The following is a 22,367-nucleotide window of genomic DNA, read 5'->3' as shown; positions in this document are numbered from 1 at the left end:
GTGTATATTGAATTCTACGTTTTAATTTTGAACGCTTCACTGTTCTGGATTTTCTAAATCTCCGTACATCGACCAGTTAGCAGAAGCTGTTCAGCCCATGATGTGTGTGGGAATCATCGGGCCAATTTTCCAATCATCCCACCTGCCTGCATGTGGGTCTTGTTCTGTCCATCTCGTCCTATTCCTGTACCTGCCTCACTTCTATTTCAAATGCTGCAGCTACCTGCTTCCACCGCCTCCCGGAGCAAAGCTCTTCAGTGTGTTGTGTGGAGAACATGCCTCGCACATCTCTTTTAACCTTTCCCTGTCTCACCTGACAGCTGCGTTCTCTAATATTGGACCTTGCCACGGTGGGGGTGGGGGTGGGGGTGGGGAGGCTTTGACCATCTCGCCTATCTATGACCGTTATGATTTGATATGGTGCTGTCAGGACGCCCCTCAGCCTCCAACATTCAAATGAAAACAATCCAAATGTGTCCAACCCGTTGGAGATCATACTCTCGAAGGCAGGCAATCCCGGCTGAAAATGTCCTGCACCCTCTCGAAAATGTCCTTGGACAGCAGTGACCAGAACTTCACAGCATTCTCCAAATGTGGCCTCAGCATATTGCTACACAGCTACAGCGTGACCTCCCAAATTTTAGACCCAGTGAACAATAAGGGCAAGCATGCCTTACCACTTCTTTACCCGCCATTTCAGGGAGCGGTGGGAGAATTTGCAGTCATTCTGGTAAATTAGAGATTGCAGAACGCATTGGATTCGTCCCCGTGCCATTTCCTGCAAGGCCCTTATAGCCCGGAGATGAAGAGTCCTTTCCTCATTCAATTTGGACTGGTTCTGTGTGCAGGACCCACTGGGATTGTTCTGGCCCGGTGCGTATCTCACTGCACCACTGACGAGCTGCACAGTATTTATGATAATCGAGCTGCATTGTGAACAGTGTCAATGTATGTACTTTCAGATAATAAACTGGCCTATCTCTGGTGAGGGAGCCCTTCTGTTGCAGCTCGACTTGGTCGGGCGTGATTTTGATTTGAGACTTCTATCTGTTCTATTTTTTCCTTGAGAGGAACTAATGGAATGATTCAATGTTGACACGAAGATGTGAACCCTGCCCTTTTCGATCATTTCATCATGTGTTTGATCAAAGTAAAATGCAGAGTTGCAGATTGAAATATTCCAGTTTATTCAAAGTTGATGAACAAGGTAAATTCCCGATACAGAAAGAGAGAGAACCAGAGAGCAGATACAGCATGTAAAACATGGGGTCAGTTTCTGTTTTACAACGACCAACAAATAAAGATGACTTCCCCAATTTGCTCACAACCCCAAGCTGCAGACTAATGTAATATCATTTCTGCCCTCATTAAGATCGAAGTTAATGTCATGTTGCACAACGGCGTGCATTGAGCAGAATTCCAAGGTCATGCAGAAAGGGAATGTGACCAAGTGAACCCACTTCACGAAAAACACCACAAGGAAGAATTGCTGCGCCTGGCAAGGAAGCCACGAGCGACAGAGCGGACAGGAGGTTCTCCCTTGTGATTTAAAATGTGCTCTGCACTTGGCTTTTGGATTGCAGCACCGATTTCGTAATTAATGGTGTTCCGAGTTGTATGGAAGAGCTTTCCATCTCACCGGCCCCTTGGAGAAATCCCGACATTTTGCTACTCGATTGATTAAATTGCCCATAATCAGCTGCAGTGGGGGAGAGAAGGGGGAGAAAGGCCATTGAAATGAGGACGCTGCAATTTCGGAAAGAACTGCAACAACCAAGGCAGACACTTTGCTACTTCAATGCACCCCAAAGGACTCGATCGAACACAAGCTTCACTCTAAGCTACATCCGCACACATCAAAGCATGGGGTGGGGGTGGGGGGTGGGTGGCGGGCGGGGAGACGGTGTTTGAAAAGAAGGAAAGGGAACCCGAGATGAAGTAAGATTTGGAAAGGTGATCACTGAAATGTCAGCATTTGGGAGCTCGAGGTGCATCCGTCAGTCAAGGCACCGAGATAACAGGGCGGTAGAGTGCAGAGATAAGTAAGGACGGTCACAGGGCTCTGGAGAGAGTTGGACACTGAGATCGGAAAGATGCGACATTACCAAGTTCGGAACAAATATACATCAGGGAACAAAGCGGGTGGTGGGAGTTGGAATAAGTTACAAGGAGGACAAGAGATCTTTGATGGAGATGGATGGACCAACAAGAATTGGGACAGGGCTCCAAGAGAGGAGCACAACAGTTCAATGTGGAAGAGGGAAAAGCACAAATGAATAGGTCAGCCTGACTTAGGGACTGAGTTAGATTATAGGAAGGAGGTGACGATGGAGGTGGATGGCCTTGCTACTATGTCTCTGATGAATGCCTTGGCTTGATGTCAGAACAGGAAGAGCAGACATTAGAGGGAATGAACGGCTGACCAAATGGTAGTCAGGCATCAAAAGGGGCGAGGGCATCCCGTCCCAATGAGAGAAGGCAGAAGAAACACTGGAGAATGAAGGTGAATGCAACGGTGTATATTGTTGCAGAGACACGGGTAGGGTAAGGATGAGGAGGGATTGCTGCCCATGAGACAGACACATGGAGTCTCGTTAAAGCAGCAGGCTGGGAGCCAGGGTGCCATCCGACGACTGATCGCAGAAGAAGGCCGCGATGTGGAGTCTCAGTTAGGGGTGAGATGTCAACTGTGAGCTTTCTGAGGAAAGGACAGTGGATGTGAAGGGAAAAGCGAGGAGTTCAGTTCACACCATCTCTTGGCCAGGAGACCATGAAGGCCAGTGAGGTAACACTCATGAACAAGTATCATTAAAGCAATGCATATAGCTGTGTTCTCTGGGTAAAATCTTGACACGTCTGCCTACCTTGCTGTTGCACTGATTGGATGCTGAGTGTTCTTATCCCTTCGGCCATCCTGTTGAGAAGAAATATTCGTGTTACCACAGGCCTTTCGAGGACGTTTCGAGGCATATTTTGCTCAGGTTTACAAATTGCTTCCGTCTCGAAGGAACACTGACTTGGTTGGGTGAAACCCCGTGGGGATTTCTAGCCTGCAGACCCTTGCCCGAGCTGCTCATTCTTCACGCCTGAGTGCTGATAGTAAAAAGCAGTCATCTTTCTGAGCATGGCAGGGATCTCCACAACCTCAAATGGGGCACACCGCGGAGCACATGGGTACAAGGTACGTGGCTGCTGCACCCATGCTCCTTTGGAACAAGAAAACAGAATTGGTGTAGAGGTGTCACACATGGAAGGTGGAACTACCCAATGTCCTACCTTGCTTCCTCTCCCTCTAGGAGCTTCCTGTAGGCAAGAATCTCCATATCCAGACCCAGCTTGACTTGCATCAGATTCTCGAGTTCCTGGACTTGCTTGGTCATCTCTTGCTTGGCTTTCTGGATGGCGTCTTGCAGTTCTTGAATTCTGCTTTTACTGCCTTTGAGAGACATTTCCCCACGTTCTTCCGCTTCTCTGATATCAGCCTCCAGTTTCATACGCTAAGTGGCACAAAGGTTAACATGATGACTTGTACGTGGAGCGCTGCCTCACCTGCCACACTCCACCCAAACCCCCTCCTTGAGAAGGACCATGCTGAGCGTGCTGTGTTGTAGATTGGCTGAGAATGGATCAGCATCCTAAGCCTTTCCCCGGAAGGAGTGAGAGGGTCCTGGAATGGCAGAATTCGACCCAATTGATCGGAGATTTCAGTCGTCTCTTGGCCGTTTGCTTTGGGCTGGGAGGAGAAGCGGGTATTTTGCCAAACTGCGGGTGTTGATACCCAGATCCTGCATGCTTTCACTCCGAGGCTTACCTGGGCTTTAAGATTTTCGATGTCCATGCTGATTCTCCGGATGGATTGATTCAGATCATTACATTCTGTTTTTATTGCCCGCATGTCTGCTTCCAAACCTCCACCTGACATGCTCAGCTCTTGCATCTGCAAGGACACATCGAGAACTGGTCAGCAAAAGGTTTCCCCCTCCAACACAGAGGTCAGAGCTGCCAGTGCAGGTGGGACCTGGCGACTTGGATGCGAACGCTTACCTTCATCATTTTCCATTGTTCAGCCTCCTTGCGGTTAGCATCTGCCAATATTTTATATTGATTCTTGATCTGTTCAATGATCCCACTCATATCCAGTTTACGAGAAGTGTCCACTTGCACGCAGACAGAAGTGTTCTGGATCTGTGCCTGTAGCTCGCGGATTTCCTAAAGGTGGGTGGTGTGATGGAATATTTGGAGATGTTTTGGGGAGATAAATTGGTAGAATTAGAGTAGGTTACATACATACACACATTTTAAAACAGATCTTATTTGAAATTCTGAAGCATTCATATTCAGTGGCTTTACAGAAACTTTGCAGAATGCAATGCACATTGCACAATTAGGTGCTAATTGAAATGGTGTTGGACATTTTTGCAAGCCTTCTGACCTCTCTGCAAAGGGCTCACTCAAAGGTCATTGAGACGTTTGTTTACCTAAAACAACAGATGGGAGCAGAAGATGAACTCCTATTGTTTGCTGGAGAAGGACGAGGGGTTTTTGCAAGTGAGAGAGAGAGAGAGAGAGAGAGAAGGACATGTGGCTGGCTGTTCTGAATCTCAGAGAGAGGGAGAAACTGAACAATGTCAGCCAGGAGAAGGTTGTTCAAACTGAAACAGAAGCTCCAGTGTGGCGGATGGCTGGAAGTGCTATCTGTCTGATGTTTCTTTTGGAATAGGAAGAACAGAAAGGAACACTGTGCTGGCCAGAAAGAAAGAGGTTATCATTTAGATAACCCACATGGGGCAAGTTTCATCAAAAAGACATTGAGGTGAATAATGGTGGTACCTGAATTGTGCAAATCCTGGAACAACACATGTCTCTCTGCAAACCTCCAAGGACCTTCCTGGGTGGTAAACATTTACCTTTCCAAAGAACATTTCTTAAATTTACGCACACATTACGTACACGTGCGCTCAGAATGAAAAGGGGCTTAAGTCGGGGCGTTAAGTTAATAGTGATACGTTAAAGTTTGATCCTGTTTCCATGTTTAAAGAGAATTTAAAACAACTTTTGTTGAAGTAACTACTTGTCGTGGTGAATATCTTTTGCTGCTGGGCTTTGGGCTCCTCTGGACTCATAACAGGCGGAAGGAAAAGAACTGAAAGGAGATTGAAGGGATCGGCAAGGGACCAATTGCCGGACCATGTCGCCTGTTTACCTCGTCAAAGATACTCTTGAGGAATTCGAGTTCATCGGTCAAGGCTTCCAGCCTCGCCTCCAGTTCCACCTTGTTCATGTAGGATTCATCGACATCCTGAAGAGGAAAGGGACACACGGCTGTGAAAGGTCGTTGCTTACTTCAACCATGGTGTCCACAGATGTTCGTGACCCACGCCTTTGAAAAGCTCGCTCGGAAATGCGCTTGACATATTGGACAGACAGCTCGCCAGTCATACTCACCTTCTTGACGATGACAAACTCGTTCTCCATTTCAGTCCGCTTGTTAATTTCATCCTCGTACCTGAAAGGAATCTAGACTTTAGGGAAAATCTCTTCCAAAGAAGGCATTGAGTCCCGTTGCTGCGAGGGGACCCTGCTGCTTTGTGCTGACGCCTCGCACGCTGCCCAGTTCATTGGGAGTGCTCTTCCCTCCCTGCTCCGTGGGAAGTATCGGCCCTGCCGCGCCCCAGACCAGCGCGCCCTCCTTGTCCTGAATCTCCCGGTCCATCTCGCTGGCTTTCAGAGTTCTGGGAGGCTCCTCGCGTTCCAGAGCTCGGCTTCGCCTGCGCCTCTCCTCTTGGCGCACTTGCCGGTCCCATAGAGAAGCCCCAGACGCCCACTCGCTGCTGTTGCTCCGCCGCACCAGAACCAAGTGTCCGAGTGGGAGAGAGCGGGGTGCCTCATACATTGAACCTTGCCGCAATCTGCCGGCTTATGCTCCATGTCTCTGACCCCGTGAGCGCGTCCGGGACGAGAACAGATGAAATGGGGAATGCCTCACACGCACTTACTTGCCCTTAAAGTCCTCAACCAGCGCCTGCATTTGCACAAGGTCCGACTCGAACTTCGCTTTTTCCTGCCCCAGAGCTTCCAGTTGCCTCTTGAGGTTGGCGATGTACATTTGGAACATGTTCTCGATGTTCGATGTGGAAGTTCCCTGCTTTTGCAGGAGATCCAGTTTGGTCTTCAGTTCAGTATTTTTCAGTTCCAGCGCGCAAACCTGCGGATGGGAAGCGAGCCCACGGTTAGATTGACAGGGAGCCGGCAAGGAAAGGAGGCGCCATTTGGCCAGACACACGCAACCCCGGCTTCCCAACATGCGCGACGGGGGAGAGCTGGTGCACTGACCTGCTCAATGAAAGAGGCAAACCGGTCGTTGAGCCCAGTGATCTGCTGCGTCTCCTGGAGACGAATGGCTTGCTGACTGAGGTCATTTTTGGGTAAGGGGCTGTGCAGATCCACAGCCGTCTTCATGCCAACACCGAGCCCCATACCAACACCGAGCCCCATGCCGGAGGGGCGGGACAACCTCGAGCTTCTCGAACTGGACAGGATGAGACTTTGAGCCCGCCCGGCACCCTGGTATCCTCCAGACGATCTGAATCCTCCACCTATGGAAGACATGCGGCTCCCGCCCCATTGTCCCAATCCGGAGCTTCGTTGTCCTCCTGATCTGCTGGAGGAGCTTCTTGTTATCTTGATCCCTGTTAAGGACATGGTGAAAGATGATGTGGGCTCTGTGGCGGCGAAGCTGCTCCGGCGATCGCAAGTCCCCGGTGCAGCCGAGAGAGGCTGGAGCTGCTTTTATGAGCTGTACAGAGGGCTTGGTCGGCTTATCAGGTGACAAGGATGGGGTTGGAGCAATGGAGAGAGAGAGGAGGAGTCGGCCGCCACCTTCTGCCGTGAGTTCCAACCTGTTCCCCTGCGCTGCTCACCGCCCTTGGCGCTGCGGGCAACGCTGGCGTCAGCAGAAATGTATGGGCTCCAGAAAAGCAGGCTCCTGACTGCCCAGAGCTGCACGGCCGTGTCGGGCTGGAGGCGACGAAGAGACGGGTTAAGGGGCCATTCTTCTCAGCCTATCCAGCCCCGCGGTTGGGTTACAGATGTCCCCAGCACACTCCAATCTCCTCCCATTGACCTGCCTTTAGCCATGTGCCTTCAAACCTTTCCTGTCCATGGACGTTCGTGCACCTTACAATTTTCCTGTCTCTGGACGCTCCTTCTATTTCCCCACCACCCTTTGTATGACAACTGTGCCCCACAGGTCCCCTTTAAATCTTTCAAGATTCTATCTTCAACTGATCATGCTGGTGGTAAAAGAGTGTCCTATTACATGAAATGTCCTTTTGCTTGCTGCAAGGCAGACAGATTCGCCACCGGCAGTAATTGCCAAAGCGCCTCTGATAGATCTTACAGTCAGACTTACAGTTATAGGGAGAGAATCACCCCCACCCCACCCCCCATCCCCTTAGATTCGCTTCCGGCGCTTCCCCTGCCCCCGCAGCCACACAGAATCCAGTCCAAGCCATTGGCACTTCGAGCTCCAGATCTCCGACATGGTCAGGGACCCTTCAGCGCCATCGGCACCTCTTTGAATCGCCGTTCCCTTCCGCGGGTTCCTCGCTTCGGTCGCCAGCAGCCCGCCGCATGACCTGGTCCCTCGGCCGCAGAGTCCCCTCAGCTCGTCTCCTCCACTTCCCCCTCTCGTCAAGTCAAGTCAAGTCACCTTCATCAACGTTCAACACGTGTTCGCACAGTAAAGACGAAATAGCTTTTCTCCAGTACCAAGGAGCATATTTATATAAATATAAGTTAGAATAGAAGTTGAAATATTAGAATAGTAAGACTATACTGTAAAAGTTCCCTGCACTTCAAGGGGAAAGCCCCAGCCCACCCATCCTCTCATTATCATGCCAGCTCCAGTAACATTCTCATGAATGTTCTGCACCCATTCCAATTCAATCTTTCCAATCGCTGGGTGGCCAGAATTGCACACCACACTCCAGCTCTGGTCTCCCCAACGTCCTGTGGAGTCGGAACATGACATCCCTGCACCTGGACTTACTTCCCTAACCAAAGAAGGCAAGCGTGGAAAACACCTTCTTCGCTACCCTGTCCTCTTGGGTCACTGCCTCCATGGAAATATCTGGCTGTGTCCCAAGCCTCCTTGTGCTGCAGCACGCCCCAGCGACCTTCCATTCACCATGTAATTCTTGCCCTGGATTAATTAATCCACCTCAATGCAACACCTCGCACTTTCCGAGTGAAATCCCATCTGCCGTTCCTTGCTCTGCTTGTCCAGTTCATCTGCATCCTGTTGTAATCCGGGATCACCTTCTCCACTCTCAGGTATAGCACGAACTTTTGGTATCGTCGGCATTGAAGACGTTCACACTTTAACCTCAAAATATTTTCAAGATTTAAATAAGCAAGTTCAGGGATTTCTTTGGAAAGTGAGGATGGTAAGAAAGTCGTTGTAAAATTAACATGGAAATATGATCAAGGAGGAAGACAACGTCCCAATTTTAAGAATTGGTACAAAGCAGCACAATTAAGCTTGTTAGTTTTTATGTCCGTTAACATTAGTCCATCATGGGTGGATATCGAATTAAATAAGATAGGAGACGAGTTTATTTATAAATGTCTTTCTAAATCTAGTGTAATAGACAGGGAAGGCCCAATATTAAAACATTGGTTGAATATTTGGAATTAAATAAACTTGGAAACTGGTGGAAATATTCTTTCATTGAAAACGCCATTAATTAATCCCTTGTTGATTTTTACAAAAGAGATTCCTTTTTCAAATAGATGGTATTAGAAGGGAAATGAGGAGGGGGTGTTAAGGTCAATTAATGATTGAATATGATGTACCTTAAAATACATTAATTAGTTATTTTCAATCGAAGGGTTTTCTAAAGAGAGAAACTAGGATCGGAAACTATTCAAAAGATCTTTCAAATTTGGAACAAATTATGGTTGATGGAATGATTTTAAAATTTATTTCAATTGCATATATTTTGTTACAAGAACTGACACCTAAATTAGGATTGCTTAAATCAAAAGAAAGATGGGAACGAGGTTTGGACATGATTATGGATCTACAAAACCGGCAAAATTTGTGTCAAGAGGTTCTGACAAATCCTATTAATGGAAGAGATAGATGATTTCATTATAATGTTTTACATCAGCTGCATATTTACTCCTCAGAAATTGAGTCGATGGAGATTGGATTTATCGGATCAATGTTTTAGATGTGGAACGGATATTGGTACCTTTCTTCATTCCACGTGGTCTTGTTCAAAGGTCAACCCTTTGGGGTTCACAGGAGTGAACTTTCCTTTAAATCGTGAATTATTTTTGTTGGGACATTTTGAAAGTGTCACTCCTACATTATCGCTGTCAGATTTGCAATTAAAATTTGTTAAGTTGATTTTAGTAAAAGCGAGGAAATGTGTTACCGTGACATGGAAATCCGATGTTTCATTAACATTAGATAGACGGCATGCTGAAATACAAAGCTGTATTCCATGAGAAAAAATTGCTTCTAATTTAAGGAATAACTTTTCTTGTTTTAAAAAATTTGGGGTCCCTATGCTAAAATAATGAAATTAAAAGTATGATTTTATTAATTTATTTTTCCTGATCAGTGAAGTTTTCTCTGAAAGTGTAATTTTATGGTGTTTTTGAGGTCTCTGATTGTCAACTGATACAATCCGAATTAAATATTTGTAATCATTTTATAATGAAATGGCATATATTTCAGTTTAGGGATTAGATTAGTTCAGGTGAATGGATTAGTAGGTGTACGGTTTTTATTTGTAGTAGTTAGTCTTTTTTATTTTATATTTTAGTTTTTTATATAGTTTCAGCATATATTTGTTAAGATACTATTATGTAACTATGGTATTATATTAACTTCTTGACATTATATATGTTGAATAAATAAAATATTCAAAGAAAAGAAGGCATTCAAATTGATAAGAGACAAGAGTGGGGCCAGTGCTGAATCCTGCAGCGCACCATTAGACACAGGCCTCTAATCTGAGTCATTACACCCCACTGCCACACTCTTACCATTAAGTCAACGTACATCAAGACAAAGGAGATGATTGTGGCCTTCGGGAGGACCAGGAACGATCAGCCTCCACTGCATGTTAATAGCTTGAGAGTGGCGAGAGTGGAGAGCACCAAGTTTTTTGGAGCTCACATGACTCATGACCTATCGTGGGTACTCAATATCTCCTCACTTGTCAGGAAGGTGCGACAGCGACCGCACTCCTTTAGAAGGCTTAAACGGGAAAGACTATCACCCACCATCATGTCAACTTCCTGCAGAAGCTCTATGGAGTATGTCCAGGCCGGCTGTATCACAGGGCCGGACAGTTCCTACGTGGCGACAGGGCAGAGGTAAATCCACTGGACCATAAAAGCAGCAGCGAGGATTACTGGGAGCACACTCCCATTAATGTGATTTACTGAGATGGGTATTTAAAGCGGCCTCTCAAAATCAGGGAAGACCCCACCACAATGCACCTCACATCTTCCAGCTGCTCCCATCAGGAAAAACTATCAGAACCATCAATTAAAACCACAGTCAGCTCCCTCAACAGATCGTTCAAATCCTGGACAGTGACCTCACAAAGCACAAACTTCCCCAATGACCCCACACTAACCTCTGACCTCAAGCCCATTTGACCTTCACCAATGAGTCCAACCATACCACTATCCCGACTGTGATCGCAATGCCCGCTAATCACAGAATGGCCTGTCTACCTCACGGACAGCCCTGCCCAGCACATCACATGGGTGCAGTCACCTTGGTGTTTGTGTGTATCCAGTGGTGTACCCTTAGTGAGAGGTGATGTGGAGGGGCGTCGAGTCTCCTGGCTGGGAAAGGGGCTCTGAGAAGGTGGATTGAACACACGGACTGGAAAAACTTATGTGCGTGTGTGTGTGTGTGTGTGTGTGGGCGTCTGTGAATGCGTGTGTGTGTGCGCGCAAGTGTGTGGATGTGGTCAGGAGGAATGATCCGTGGTCAGGTGGAGGGACCCTTGGTCAGACAGGGGGCAATTCACCTGGCCAAGCAAGGGACCCCAAGAATGCGGTAGGTTTTAAGCCCCCGGACAGCGTAATATGCAAAGGGTGGCATGAAGAGTAGATATGGTCATATCCTAGTCACACACACACGCACACGCGCGCGCACGCACTCACACACAAACACACACACACACACACACACACACACACACACACACACACACACACACACACACACAACAGTATGTGCGCTGTAGCACTGAGTGTCAGTTGGACGCGTGGCTGATGAATATGCCGAGAGAGCCAACAACTCGAATGCTACTGAAGGAAACCACGGACACTGATCCCTGCCGGCACTGAAAACAGTCACTCTGCGGCGAACTGTCCTGCTCCGTGGGTTTTGATAGTCCTGTGTTGGGAAGGGAATGAATCCCAACCACTTTCGCCCCACACCAGTAACCGCGCACATCCAGCTTCCCAATGGGGTGGTGGGCTGGGGGCAGGTCTTTGCCTGGGCACCATGTGGCCAATACAAAGGCCCGACTCTCAGGGGGAGTCCCCGAACTGTGAGCAGGTATTGGGACTGTTTGTACAGACGGTGCACCCGGCACTGGGCCCGGGTAACTGAAAGCAAGTGAAGCATTTCATTTGCGTTTTCAATGACGTGTTCTTGTGATCGTGTATATTGAATTCTACGTTTTAATTTTGAACGCTTCACTGTTCTGGATTTTCTAAATCTCCGTACATCGACCAGTTAGCAGAAGCTGTTCAGCCCATGATGTGTGTGGGAATCATCGGGCCAATTTTCCAATCATCCCACCTGCCTGCATGTGGGTCTTGTTCTGTCCATCTCGTCCTATTCCTGTACCTGCCTCACTTCTATTTCAAATGCTGCAGCTACCTGCTTCCACCGCCTCCCGGAGCAAAGCTCTTCAGTGTGTTGTGTGGAGAACATGCCTCGCACATCTCTTTTAACCTTTCCCTGTCTCACCTGACAGCTGCGTTCTCTAATATTGGACCTTGCCACGGTGGGGGTGGGGGTGGGGGTGGGGAGGCTTTGACCATCTCGCCTATCTATGACCGTTATGATTTGATATGGTGCTGTCAGGACGCCCCTCAGCCTCCAACATTCAAATGAAAACAATCCAAATGTGTCCAACCCGTTGGAGATCATACTCTCGAAGGCAGGCAACTCCCGGCTGAAAATGTCCTGCACCCTCTCGAAAATGTCCTTGGACAGCAGTGACCAGAACTTCACAGCATTCTCCAAATGTGGCCTCAGCATATTGCTACACAGCTACAGCGTGACCTCCCAAATTTTAGACCCAGTGAACAATAAGGGCAAGCATGCCTTACCACTTCTTTACCCGCCATTTCAGGGAGCGGTGGGAGAATTTGCAGTCATTCTGGTAAATTAGAGATTGCAGAACGCATTGGATTCGTCCCCGTGCCATTTCCTGCAAGGCCCTTATAGCCCGGAGATGAAGAGTCCTTTCCTCATTCAATTTGGACTGGTTCTGTGTGCAGGACCCACTGGGATTGTTCTGGCACGGTGCGTATCTCACTGCACCACTGACGAGTTGCACAGTATTTATGATAATCGAGCTGCATTGTGAACAGTGTCAATGTATGTACTTTCAGATAATAAACTGGCCTATCTCTGGTGAGGGAGCCCTTCTGTTGCAGCTCGACTTGGTCGGGCGTGATTTTGATTTGAGACTTCTATCTGTTCTATTTTTTCCTTGAGAGGAACTAATGGAATGATTCAATGTTGACACGAAGATGTGAACCCTGCCCTTTTCGATCATTTCATCATGTGTTTGAGCAAAGTAAAATCCAGAGTTGCAGATTGAAATATTCCAGTTTATTCAAAGTTGATGAACAAGGTAAATTCCGATACAGAAAGAGAGAGAACCAGAGAGCAGATACAGCATGTAAAACATGGGGTCAGTTTTTGTTTTACAACGACCAACAAATAAAGATGACTTCCCCAATTTGCTCACAACCCCAAGCTGCAGACTAATGTAATATCATTTCTGTCCTCATTAAGATCGAAGTTAATGTCATGTTGCACAACGGCTTGCATTGAGCAGAATTCCAAGGTCATGCAGAAAGGGAATGTGACCAAGTGAACCCACTTCACGAAAAACACCACAAGGAAGAATTGCTGCGCCTGGCAAGGAAGCCACGAGCGACAGAGCGGACAGGAGGTTCTCCCTTGTGATTTAAAATGTGCTCTGCACTTGGCTTTTGGATTGCAGCACCGATTTCGTAATTAATGGTGTTCCGAGTTGTATGGAAGAGCTTTCCATCTCACCGGCCCCTTGGAGAAATCCCGACATTTTGCTACTCGATTGATTAAATTGCCCATAATCAGCTGCAGTGGGGGAGAGAAGGGGGAGAAAGGCCATTGAAATGAGGACGCTGCAATTTCGGAAAGAACTGCAACAACCAAGGCAGACACTTTGCTACTTCAATGCACCCCAAAGGACTCGATCGAACACAAGCTTCACTCTAAGCTACATCGGCACACATCAAAGCATGGGGTGGGGGGGGGGGGGGGGGCGGGCGGGGAGACGGTGTTTGAAAAGAAGGAAAGAGAACCCGAGATGAAGTAAGATTTGGAAAGGTGATCATTGAAATGTCAGCATTTGGGAGCTCGAGGTGTATCCGTCAGTCAAGGCACCGAGATAACAGGGCGGTAGAGTGCAGAGATAAGTAAGGACAGTCACAGGGCTCTGGAGAGAGTTGGACACTGAGATCGGAAAGATGCGACATTACCAAGTTCGGAACAAATATACATCAGGGAACAAAGCGGGTGGTGGGAGTTGGAATAAGTTACAAGGAGGACAAGAGATCTTTGATGGAGATGGATGTACCAACAAGAATTGGAACAGGGCTCCAAGAGAGGAGCACAACAGTTCAATGTGGAAGAGGGAAAAGCACAAATGAATAGGTCAGCCTGACTTAGGGACTGAGTTAGATTATAGGAAGGAGGTGACGATGGAGGTGAATGGCCTTGCTACTATGTCTCTGATGAATGCCTTGGCTTGATGTCAGAACAGGAAGAGCAGACATTAGAGGGAATGAACGGCTGACCAAATGGTAGTCAGGCATCAAAAGGGGCGAGGGCATCCCGTCCCAATGAGAGAAGGCAGAAGAAACACTGGAGAATGAAGGTGAATGCAACGGTGTATATTGTTGCAGAGACACGGGTAGGGTAAGGATGAGGAGGGATTGCTGCCCATGAGACAGACACATGGAGTCTCGTTAAAGCAACAGGCTGGGAGCCAGGGTGCCATCCGACGACTGATCGCAGAAGAAGGCCGTGATGTGGAGTCTCAGTTCGGGGTGAGATTTCAACTGTGAGCTTTCTGAGGAAAGGACGGTGGATGTGAAGGGAAAAGCGAGGAGTTCAGTTCACACCATCTCTTGGCCAGGAGACCATGAAGGCCAGTGAGGTAACACTCATGAACAAGTATCATTAAAGCAATGCATATAGCTGTGTCCTCTGGGTAAAATCTTGACACGTCTGCCTACCTTGCTGTTGCACTGATTGGATGCTGAGTGTTCTTATCCCTTCAGCCATCCTGTTGAGAAGAAATATTCGTGTTACCACAGGCCTTTTGAGGACGTTTCGAGGCATATTTTGCTCAGGTTTACAAATTGCTTCCGTCTCGAAGGAACACTGACTTGGTTGGGTGAAACCCCGTGGGGATTTCTAGCCTGCAGACCCTTGCCCGAGCTGCTCATTCTTCACGCCTGAGTGCTGATAGTAAAAAGCAGTCATCTTTCTGAGCATGGCAGGGATCTCCACAACCTCAAATGGGGCACACCGCGGAGCACATGGGTACAAGGTACGTGGCTGCTGCACCCATGCTCCTTTGGAACAAGAAAACAGAATTGGTGTAGAGGTGTCACACATGGAAGGTGGAACTACCCAATGTCCTACCTTGCTTCCTCTCCCTCTAGGAGCTTCCTGTAGGCAAGAATCTCCATATCCAGACCCAGCTTGACTTGCATCAGATTCTCGAGTTCCTGGACTTGCTTGGTCATCTCTTGCTTGGCTTTCTGGATGGCGTCTTGCAGTTCTTGAATTCTGCTTTTACTGCCTTTGAGAGACATTTCCCCACGTTCTTCCGCTTCTCTGATATCAGCCTCCAGTTTCAAACGCTAAGTGGCACAAAGGTTAACATGATGACTTGTACGTGGAGCGCTGCCTCACCTGCCACACCCCACCCAAACCCCCTCCTTGAGAAGGACCATGCTGAGCGTGCTGTGTTGTAGATTGGCTGAGAATGGATCAGCATCCTAAGCCTTTCCCCGGAAGGAGTGAGAGGGTCCTGGAATGGCAAAATTCGACCCAATTGATCGGAGATTTCAGTTGTCTCTTGGCCGTTTGCTTTGGGCTGGGAGGAGAAGCGGGTATTTTGCCAAACTGCGGGTGTTGATACCCAGATCCTGCATGCTTTCACTCCGAGGCTTACCTGGGCTTTAAGATTTTCGATGTCCATGCTGATTCTCCGGATGGATTGATTCAGATCATTACATTCTGTTTTTATTGCCCGCATGTCTGCTTCCAAACCTCCACCTGACATGCTCAGCTCTTGCATCTGCAAGGACACATCGAGAACTGGTCAGCAAAAGGTTTCCCCCTCCAACACAGAGGTCAGAGCTGCCAGTGCAGGTGGGACCTGGCGACTTGGATGCGAACGCTTACCTTCATCATTTTCCATTGTTCAGCCTCCTTGCGGTTAGCATCTGCCAATATTTTATATTGATTCTTGATCTGTTCAATGATCCCACTCATATCCAGTTTACGAGAAGTGTCCACTTGCACGCAGACAGAAGTGTTCTGGATCTGTGCCTGTAGCTCGCGGATTTCCTAAAGGTGGGTGGTGTGATGGAATATTTGGAGATGTTTTGGGGAGATAAATTGGTAGAATTAGAGTAGGTTACATACATACACACATTTTAAAACAGATCTTATTTGAAATTCTGAAGCATTCATATTCAGTGGCTTTACAGAAACTTTGCAGAATGCAATGCACATTGCACAATTAGGTGCTAATTGAAATGGTGTTGGACATTTTTGCAAGCCTTCTGACCTCTCTGCAAAGGGCTCACTCAAAGGTCATTGAGACGTTTGTTTACCTAAAACAACAGATGGGAGCAGAAGATGAACTCCTATTGTTTGCTGGAGAAGGACGAGGGGTTTTTGCAAGTGAGAGAGAGAGAGAGAGAGAGAGAAGGACATGTGGCTGGCTGTTCTGAATCTCAGAGAGAGGGAGAAACTGAACAATGTCAGCCAGGAGAAGGTTGTTCAAACTGAAACAGAAGCTCCAGTGTGGCGGATGGCTGGAAGTGCTATCTGTCTGATGTTTCTTTTGGAATAGGAAGAACAGAAAGGAACACTGTGCTGGCCAGAAAGAAAGAGGTTATCATTTAGATAACCCACATGGGGCAAGTTTCATCAAAAAGACATTGAGGTGAATAATGGTGGTACCTGAATTGTGCAAATCCTGGAACAACACATGTCTCTCTGCAAACCTCCAAGGACCTTCCTGGGTGGTAAACATTTACCTTTCCAAAGAACATTTCTTAAATTTACGCACACATTACGTACACGTGCGCTCAGAATGAAAAGGGGCTTAAGTCGGGGCGTTAAGTTAATAGTGATACGTTAAAGTTTGATCCTGTTTCCATGTTTAAAGAGAATTTAAAACAACTTTTGTTGAAGTAACTACTTGTCGTGGTGAATATCTTTTGCTGCTGGGCTTTGGGCTCCTCTGGACTCATAACAGGCGGAAGGAAAAGAACTGAAAGGAGATTGAAGGGATCGGCAAGGGACCAATTGCCGGACCATGTCGCCTGTTTACCTCGTCAAAGATACTCTTGAGGAATTCGAGTTCATCGGTCAAGGCTTCCAGCCTCGCCTCCAGTTCCACCTTGTTCATGTAGGATTCATCGACATCCTGAAGAGGAAAGGGACACACGGCTGTGAAAGGTCGTTGCTTACTTCAACCATGGTGTCCACAGATGTTCGTGACCCACGCCTTTGAAAAGCTCGCTCGGAAATGCGCTTGACATATTGGACAGACAGCTCGCCAGTCATACTCACCTTCTTGACGATGACAAACTCGTTCTCCATTTCAGTCCGCTTGTTAATTTCATCCTCGTACCTGAAAGGAATCTAGACTTTAGGGAAAATCTCTTCCAAAGAAGGCATTGAGTCCCGTTGCTGCGAGGGGACCCTGCTGCTTTGTGCTGACGCCTCGCACGCTGCCCAGTTCATTGGGAGTGCTCTTCCCTCCCTGCTCCGTGGGAAGTATCGGCCCTGCCGCGCCCCAGACCAGCGCGCCCTCCTTGCCCTGAATCTCCCGGTCCATCTCGCTGGCTTTCAGAGTTCTGGGAGGCTCCTCGCGTTCCAGAGCTCGGCTTCGCCTGCGCCTCTCCTCTTGGCGCACTTGCCGGTCCCATAGAGAAGCCCCAGACGCCCACTCGCTGCTGTTGCTCCGCCGCACCAGAACCAAGTGTCCGAGTGGGAGAGAGCGGGGTGCCTCATACATTGAACCTTGCCGCAATCTGCCGGCTTATGCTCCATGTCTCTGACCCCGTGAGCGCGTCCGGGACGAGAACAGATGAAATGGGGAATGCCTCACACGCACTTACTTGCCCTTAAAGTCCTCAACCAGCGCCTGCATTTGCACAAGGTCCGACTCGAACTTCGCTTTTTCCTGCCCCAGAGCTTCCAGTTGCCTCTTGAGGTTGGCGATGTACATTTGGAACATGTTCTCGATGTTCGATGTGGAAGTTCCCTGCTTTTGCAGGAGATCCAGTTTGGTCTTCAGTTCAGTATTTTTCAGTTCCAGCGCGCAAACCTGCGGATGGGAAGCGAGCCCACGGTTAGATTGACAGGGAGCCGGCAAGGAAAGGAGGCGCCATTTGGCCAGACACACGCAACCCCGGCTTCCCAACATGCGCGACGGGGGAGAGCTGGTGCACTGACCTGCTCAATGAAAGAGGCAAACCGGTCGTTGAGCCCAGTGATCTGCTGCGTCTCCTGGAGACGAATGGCTTGCTGACTGAGGTCATTTTTGGGTAAGGGGCTGTGCAGATCCACAGCCGTCTTCATGCCAACACCGAGCCCCATACCAACACCGAGCCCCATGCCGGAGGGGCGGGACAACCTCGAGCTTCTCGAACTGGACAGGATGAGACTTTGAGCCCGCCCGGCACCCTGGTATCCTCCAGACGATCTGAATCCTCCACCTATGGAAGACATGCGGCTCCCGCCCCATTGTCCCAATCCGGAGCTTCGTTGTCCTCCTGATCTGCTGGAGGAGCTTCTTGTTATCTTGATCCCTGTTAAGGACATGGTGAAAGATGATGTGGGCTCTGTGGCGGCGAAGCTGCTCCGGCGATCGCAAGTCCCCGGTGCAGCCGAGAGAGGCTGGAGCTGCTTTTATGAGCTGTACAGAGGGCTTGGTCGGCTTATCAGGTGACAAGGATGGGGTTGGAGCAATGGAGAGAGAGAGGAGGAGTCGGCCGCCACCTTCTGCCGTGAGTTCCAACCTGTTCCCCTGCGCTGCTCACCGCCCTTGGCGCTGCGGGCAACGCTGGCGTCAGCAGAAATGTATGGGCTCCAGAAAAGCAGGCTCCTGACTGCCCAGAGCTGCACGGCCGTGTCGGGCTGGAGGCGACGAAGAGACGGGTTAAGGGGCCATTCTTCTCAGCCTATCCAGCCCCGCGGTTGGGTTACAGATGTCCCCAGCACACTCCAATCTCCTCCCATTGACCTGCCTTTAGCCATGTGCCTTCAAACCTTTCCTGTCCATGGACGTTCGTGCACCTTACAATTTTCCTGTCTCTGGACGCTCCTTCTATTTCCCCACCACCCTTTGTATGACAACTGTGCCCCACAGGTCCCCTTTAAATCTTTCAAGATTCTATCTTCAACTGATCATGCTGGTGGTAAAAGAGTGTCCTATTACATGAAATGTCCTTTTGCTTGCTGCAAGGCAGACAGATTCGCCACCGGCAGTAATTGCCAAAGCGCCTCTGATAGATCTTACAGTCAGACTTACAGTTATAGGGAGAGAATCACCCCCACCCCACCCCCCATCCCCTTAGATTCGCTTCCGGCGCTTCCCCTGCCCCCGCAGCCACACAGAATCCAGTCCAAGCCATTGGCACTTCGAGCTCCAGATCTCCGACATGGTCAGGGACCCTTCAGCGCCATCGGCACCTCTTTGAATCGCTGTTCCCTTCCGCGGGTTCCTCGCTTCGGTCGCCAGCAGCCCGCCGCATGACCTGGTCCCTCGGCCGCAGAGTCCCCTCAGCTCGTCTCCTCCACTTCCCCCTCTCGTCAAGTCAAGTCAAGTCACCTTCATCAACGTTCAACACGTGTTCGCACAGTAAAGACGAAATAGCTTTTCTCCAGTACCAAGGAGCATATTTATATAAATATAAGTTAGAATAGAAGTTGAAATATTAGAATAGTAAGACTATACTGTAAAAGTTCCCTGCACTTCAAGGGGAAAGCCCCAGCCCACCCATCCTCTCATTATCATGCCAGCTCCAGTAACATTCTCATGAATGTTCTGCACCCATTCCAATTCAATCTTTCCAATCGCTGGGTGGCCAGAATTGCACACCACACTCCAGCTCTGGTCTCCCCAACGTCCTGTGGAGTCGGAACATGACATCCCTGCACCTGGACTTACTTCCCTAACCAAAGAAGGCAAGCGTGGAAAACACCTTCTTCGCTACCCTGTCCTCTTGGGTCACTGCCTCCATGGAAATATCTGGCTGTCGTCCTAAGCCTCCTTGTGCTGCAGCACGCCCCAGCGCCCTTCCATTCACCATGTAATTCTTGCCCTGGATTAATTAATCCACCTCAATGCAACACCTCGCACTTTCCGAGTGAAATCCCATCTGCCGTTCCTTGCTCTGCTTGTCCAGTTCATCTGCATCCTGTTGTAATCCGGGATCACCTTCTCCACTCTCAGTTATAGCACGAACTTTTGGTATCGTCGGCATTGAAGACGTTCACACTTTAACCTCAAAATTTTTTCAAGATTTAAATAAGCAAGTTCAGGGATTTCTTTGGAAAGTGAGGATGGTAAGAAAGTCGTTGTAAAATTAACATGGAAATATGATCAAGGAGGAAGACAACGTCCCAATTTTAAGAATTGGTACAAAGCAGCACAATTAAGCTTGTTAGTTTTTATGTCCGTTAACATTAGTCCATCATGGGTGGATATCGAATTAAATAAGATAGGAGACGAGTTTATTTATAAATGTCTTTCTAAATCTAGTGTAATAGACAGGGAAGGCCCAATATTAAAACATTGGTTGAATATTTGGAATTAAATAAACTTGGAAACTGGTGGAAATATTCTTTCATTGAAAACGCCATTAATTAATCCCTTGTTGATTTTTACAAAAGAGATTCCTTTTTCAAATAGATGGTATTAGAAGGGAAATGAGGAGGGGGTGTTAAGGTCAATTAATGATTGAATATGATGTACCTTAAAATACATTAATTAGTTATTTTCAATCGAAGGGTTTTCTAAAGAGAGAAACTAGGATCGGAAACTATTCAAAAGATCTTTCAAATTTGGAACAAATTATGGTTGATGGAATGATTTAAAAATTTATTTCAATTGCATATATTTTATTACAAGAACTGACACCTAAATTAGGATTGCTTAAATCAAAAGAAAGATGGGAACGAGGTTTGGACATGATTATGGATCTAAAAAACCGGCAAAATTTGTGTCAAGAGGTTCTGACAAATCCTATTAATGGAAGAGATAGATGATTTCATTATAATGTTTTACATCAACTGCATATTTACTCCTCAGAAATTGAGTCGATGGAGATTGGATTTATCGGATCAATGTTTTAGATGTGGAACGGATATTGGTACCTTTCTTCATTCCACGTGGTCTTGTTCAAAGGTCAACCCTTTGGGGGTTTGCCACGGATCACAGGAGTGAACTTTCCTTTAAATCGTGAATTATTTTTGTTGGGACATTTTGAAAGTGTCACTCCTACATTATCGCTGTCAGATTTGCAATTAAAATTTGTTAAGTTGATTTTAGTAAAAGCGAGGAAATGTGTTACCGTGACATGGAAATCCGATGTTTCATTAACATTAGATAGACGGCATGCTGAAATACAAAGCTGTATTCCATGAGAAAAAATTGCTTCTAATTTAAGGAATAACTTTTCTTGTTTTAAAAAATTTGGGGTCCCTATGCTAAAATAATGAAATTAAAAGTATGATTTTATTAATTTATTTTTCCTGATCAGTGAAGTTTTCTCTGAAAGTGTAATTTTATGGTGTTTTTGAGGTCTCTGATTGTCAACTGATACAATCCGAATTAAATATTTGTAATCATTTTATAATGAAATGGCATATATTTCAGTTTAGGGATTAGATTAGTTCAGGTGAATGGATTAGTAGGTGTACGGTTTTTATTTGTAGTAGTTAGTCTTTTTTATTTTATATTTTAGTTTTTTATATAGTTTCAGCATATATTTGTTAAGATACTATTATGTAACTATGGTATTATATTAACTTCTTGACATTATATATGTTGAATAAATAAAATATTCAAAGAAAAGAAGGCATTCAAATTGATAAGAGACAAGAGTGGGGCCAGTGCTGAATCCTGCAGCGCACCATTAGACACAGGCCTCTAATCTGAGTCATTACACCCCACTGCCACACTCTTACCATTAAGTCAACGTACATCAAGACAAAGGAGATGATTGTGGCCTTCGGGAGGACCAGGAACGATCAGCCTCCACTGCATGTTAATAGCTTGAGAGTGGCGAGAGTGGAGAGCACCAAGTTTTTTGGAGCTCACATGACTCATGACCTATCGTGGGTACTCAATATCTCCTCACTTGTCAGGAAGGTGCGACAGCGACCGCACTCCTTTAGAAGGCTTAAACGGGAAAGACTATCACCCACCATCATGTCAACTTCCTGCAGAAGCTCTATGGAGTATGTCCAGGCCGGCTGTATCACAGGGCCGGACAGTTCCTACGTGGCGACAGGGCAGAGGTAAATCCACTGGACCATAAAAGCAGCAGCGAGGATTACTGGGAGCACACTCCCATTAATGTGATTTACTGAGATGGGTATTTAAAGCGGCCTCTCAAAATCAGGGAAGACCCCACCACAATGCACCTCACATCTTCCAGCTGCTCCCATCAGGAAAAACTATCAGAACCATCAATTAAAACCACAGTCAGCTCCCTCAACAGATCGTTCAAATCCTGGACAGTGACCTCACAAAGCACAAACTTCCCCAATGACCCCACACTAA

The 22,367-nt window shown here is 47.4% G+C and overlaps 2 protein-coding genes across 2 annotated transcripts; both read right to left on the bottom strand.

Moving 5' to 3' along the window:
* Nucleotides 1-1,163: 1,163 nt before the first annotated feature.
* LOC138747429 (keratin, type II cytoskeletal 8-like) lies at nt 1,164-6,776 on the bottom strand. The gene is made up of 9 exons (XM_069906641.1): nt 6,334-6,776; nt 5,997-6,205; nt 5,446-5,506; nt 5,204-5,299; nt 4,045-4,209; nt 3,812-3,937; nt 3,277-3,497; nt 2,865-2,914; nt 1,164-1,699 (listed from the first exon to the last, which is right to left on the bottom strand). The coding sequence occupies exons 1-9, from the start codon at nt 6,700-6,702 to the stop codon at nt 1,548-1,550; spliced, it is 1,449 nt and encodes a 482-aa protein (XP_069762742.1). The 5' UTR covers nt 6,703-6,776; the 3' UTR covers nt 1,164-1,547.
* A 6,088-nt stretch (nt 6,777-12,864) lies between these two features.
* On the bottom strand, nt 12,865-18,473 carry LOC138747428 (keratin, type II cytoskeletal 8-like). The gene is made up of 9 exons (XM_069906640.1): nt 18,032-18,473; nt 17,695-17,903; nt 17,144-17,204; nt 16,902-16,997; nt 15,743-15,907; nt 15,510-15,635; nt 14,975-15,195; nt 14,563-14,612; nt 12,865-13,399 (listed from the first exon to the last, which is right to left on the bottom strand). Exons 1-9 carry the CDS (start codon nt 18,398-18,400, stop codon nt 13,248-13,250), a joined length of 1,449 nt encoding a protein of 482 aa, XP_069762741.1. The 5' UTR covers nt 18,401-18,473; the 3' UTR covers nt 12,865-13,247.
* Between the last annotated feature and the right edge of the window lie 3,894 nt (nt 18,474-22,367).

The sequence above is a fragment of the Narcine bancroftii genome, chromosome 12 (genome assembly GCF_036971445.1).
Source record: "Narcine bancroftii isolate sNarBan1 chromosome 12, sNarBan1.hap1, whole genome shotgun sequence".
In the NCBI taxonomy this organism is placed as follows: domain Eukaryota; kingdom Metazoa; phylum Chordata; class Chondrichthyes; order Torpediniformes; family Narcinidae; genus Narcine; species Narcine bancroftii.
Note: the sequence above shows the minus strand (reverse complement) of the source record. Positions and strands in the feature narration are given on the sequence as shown.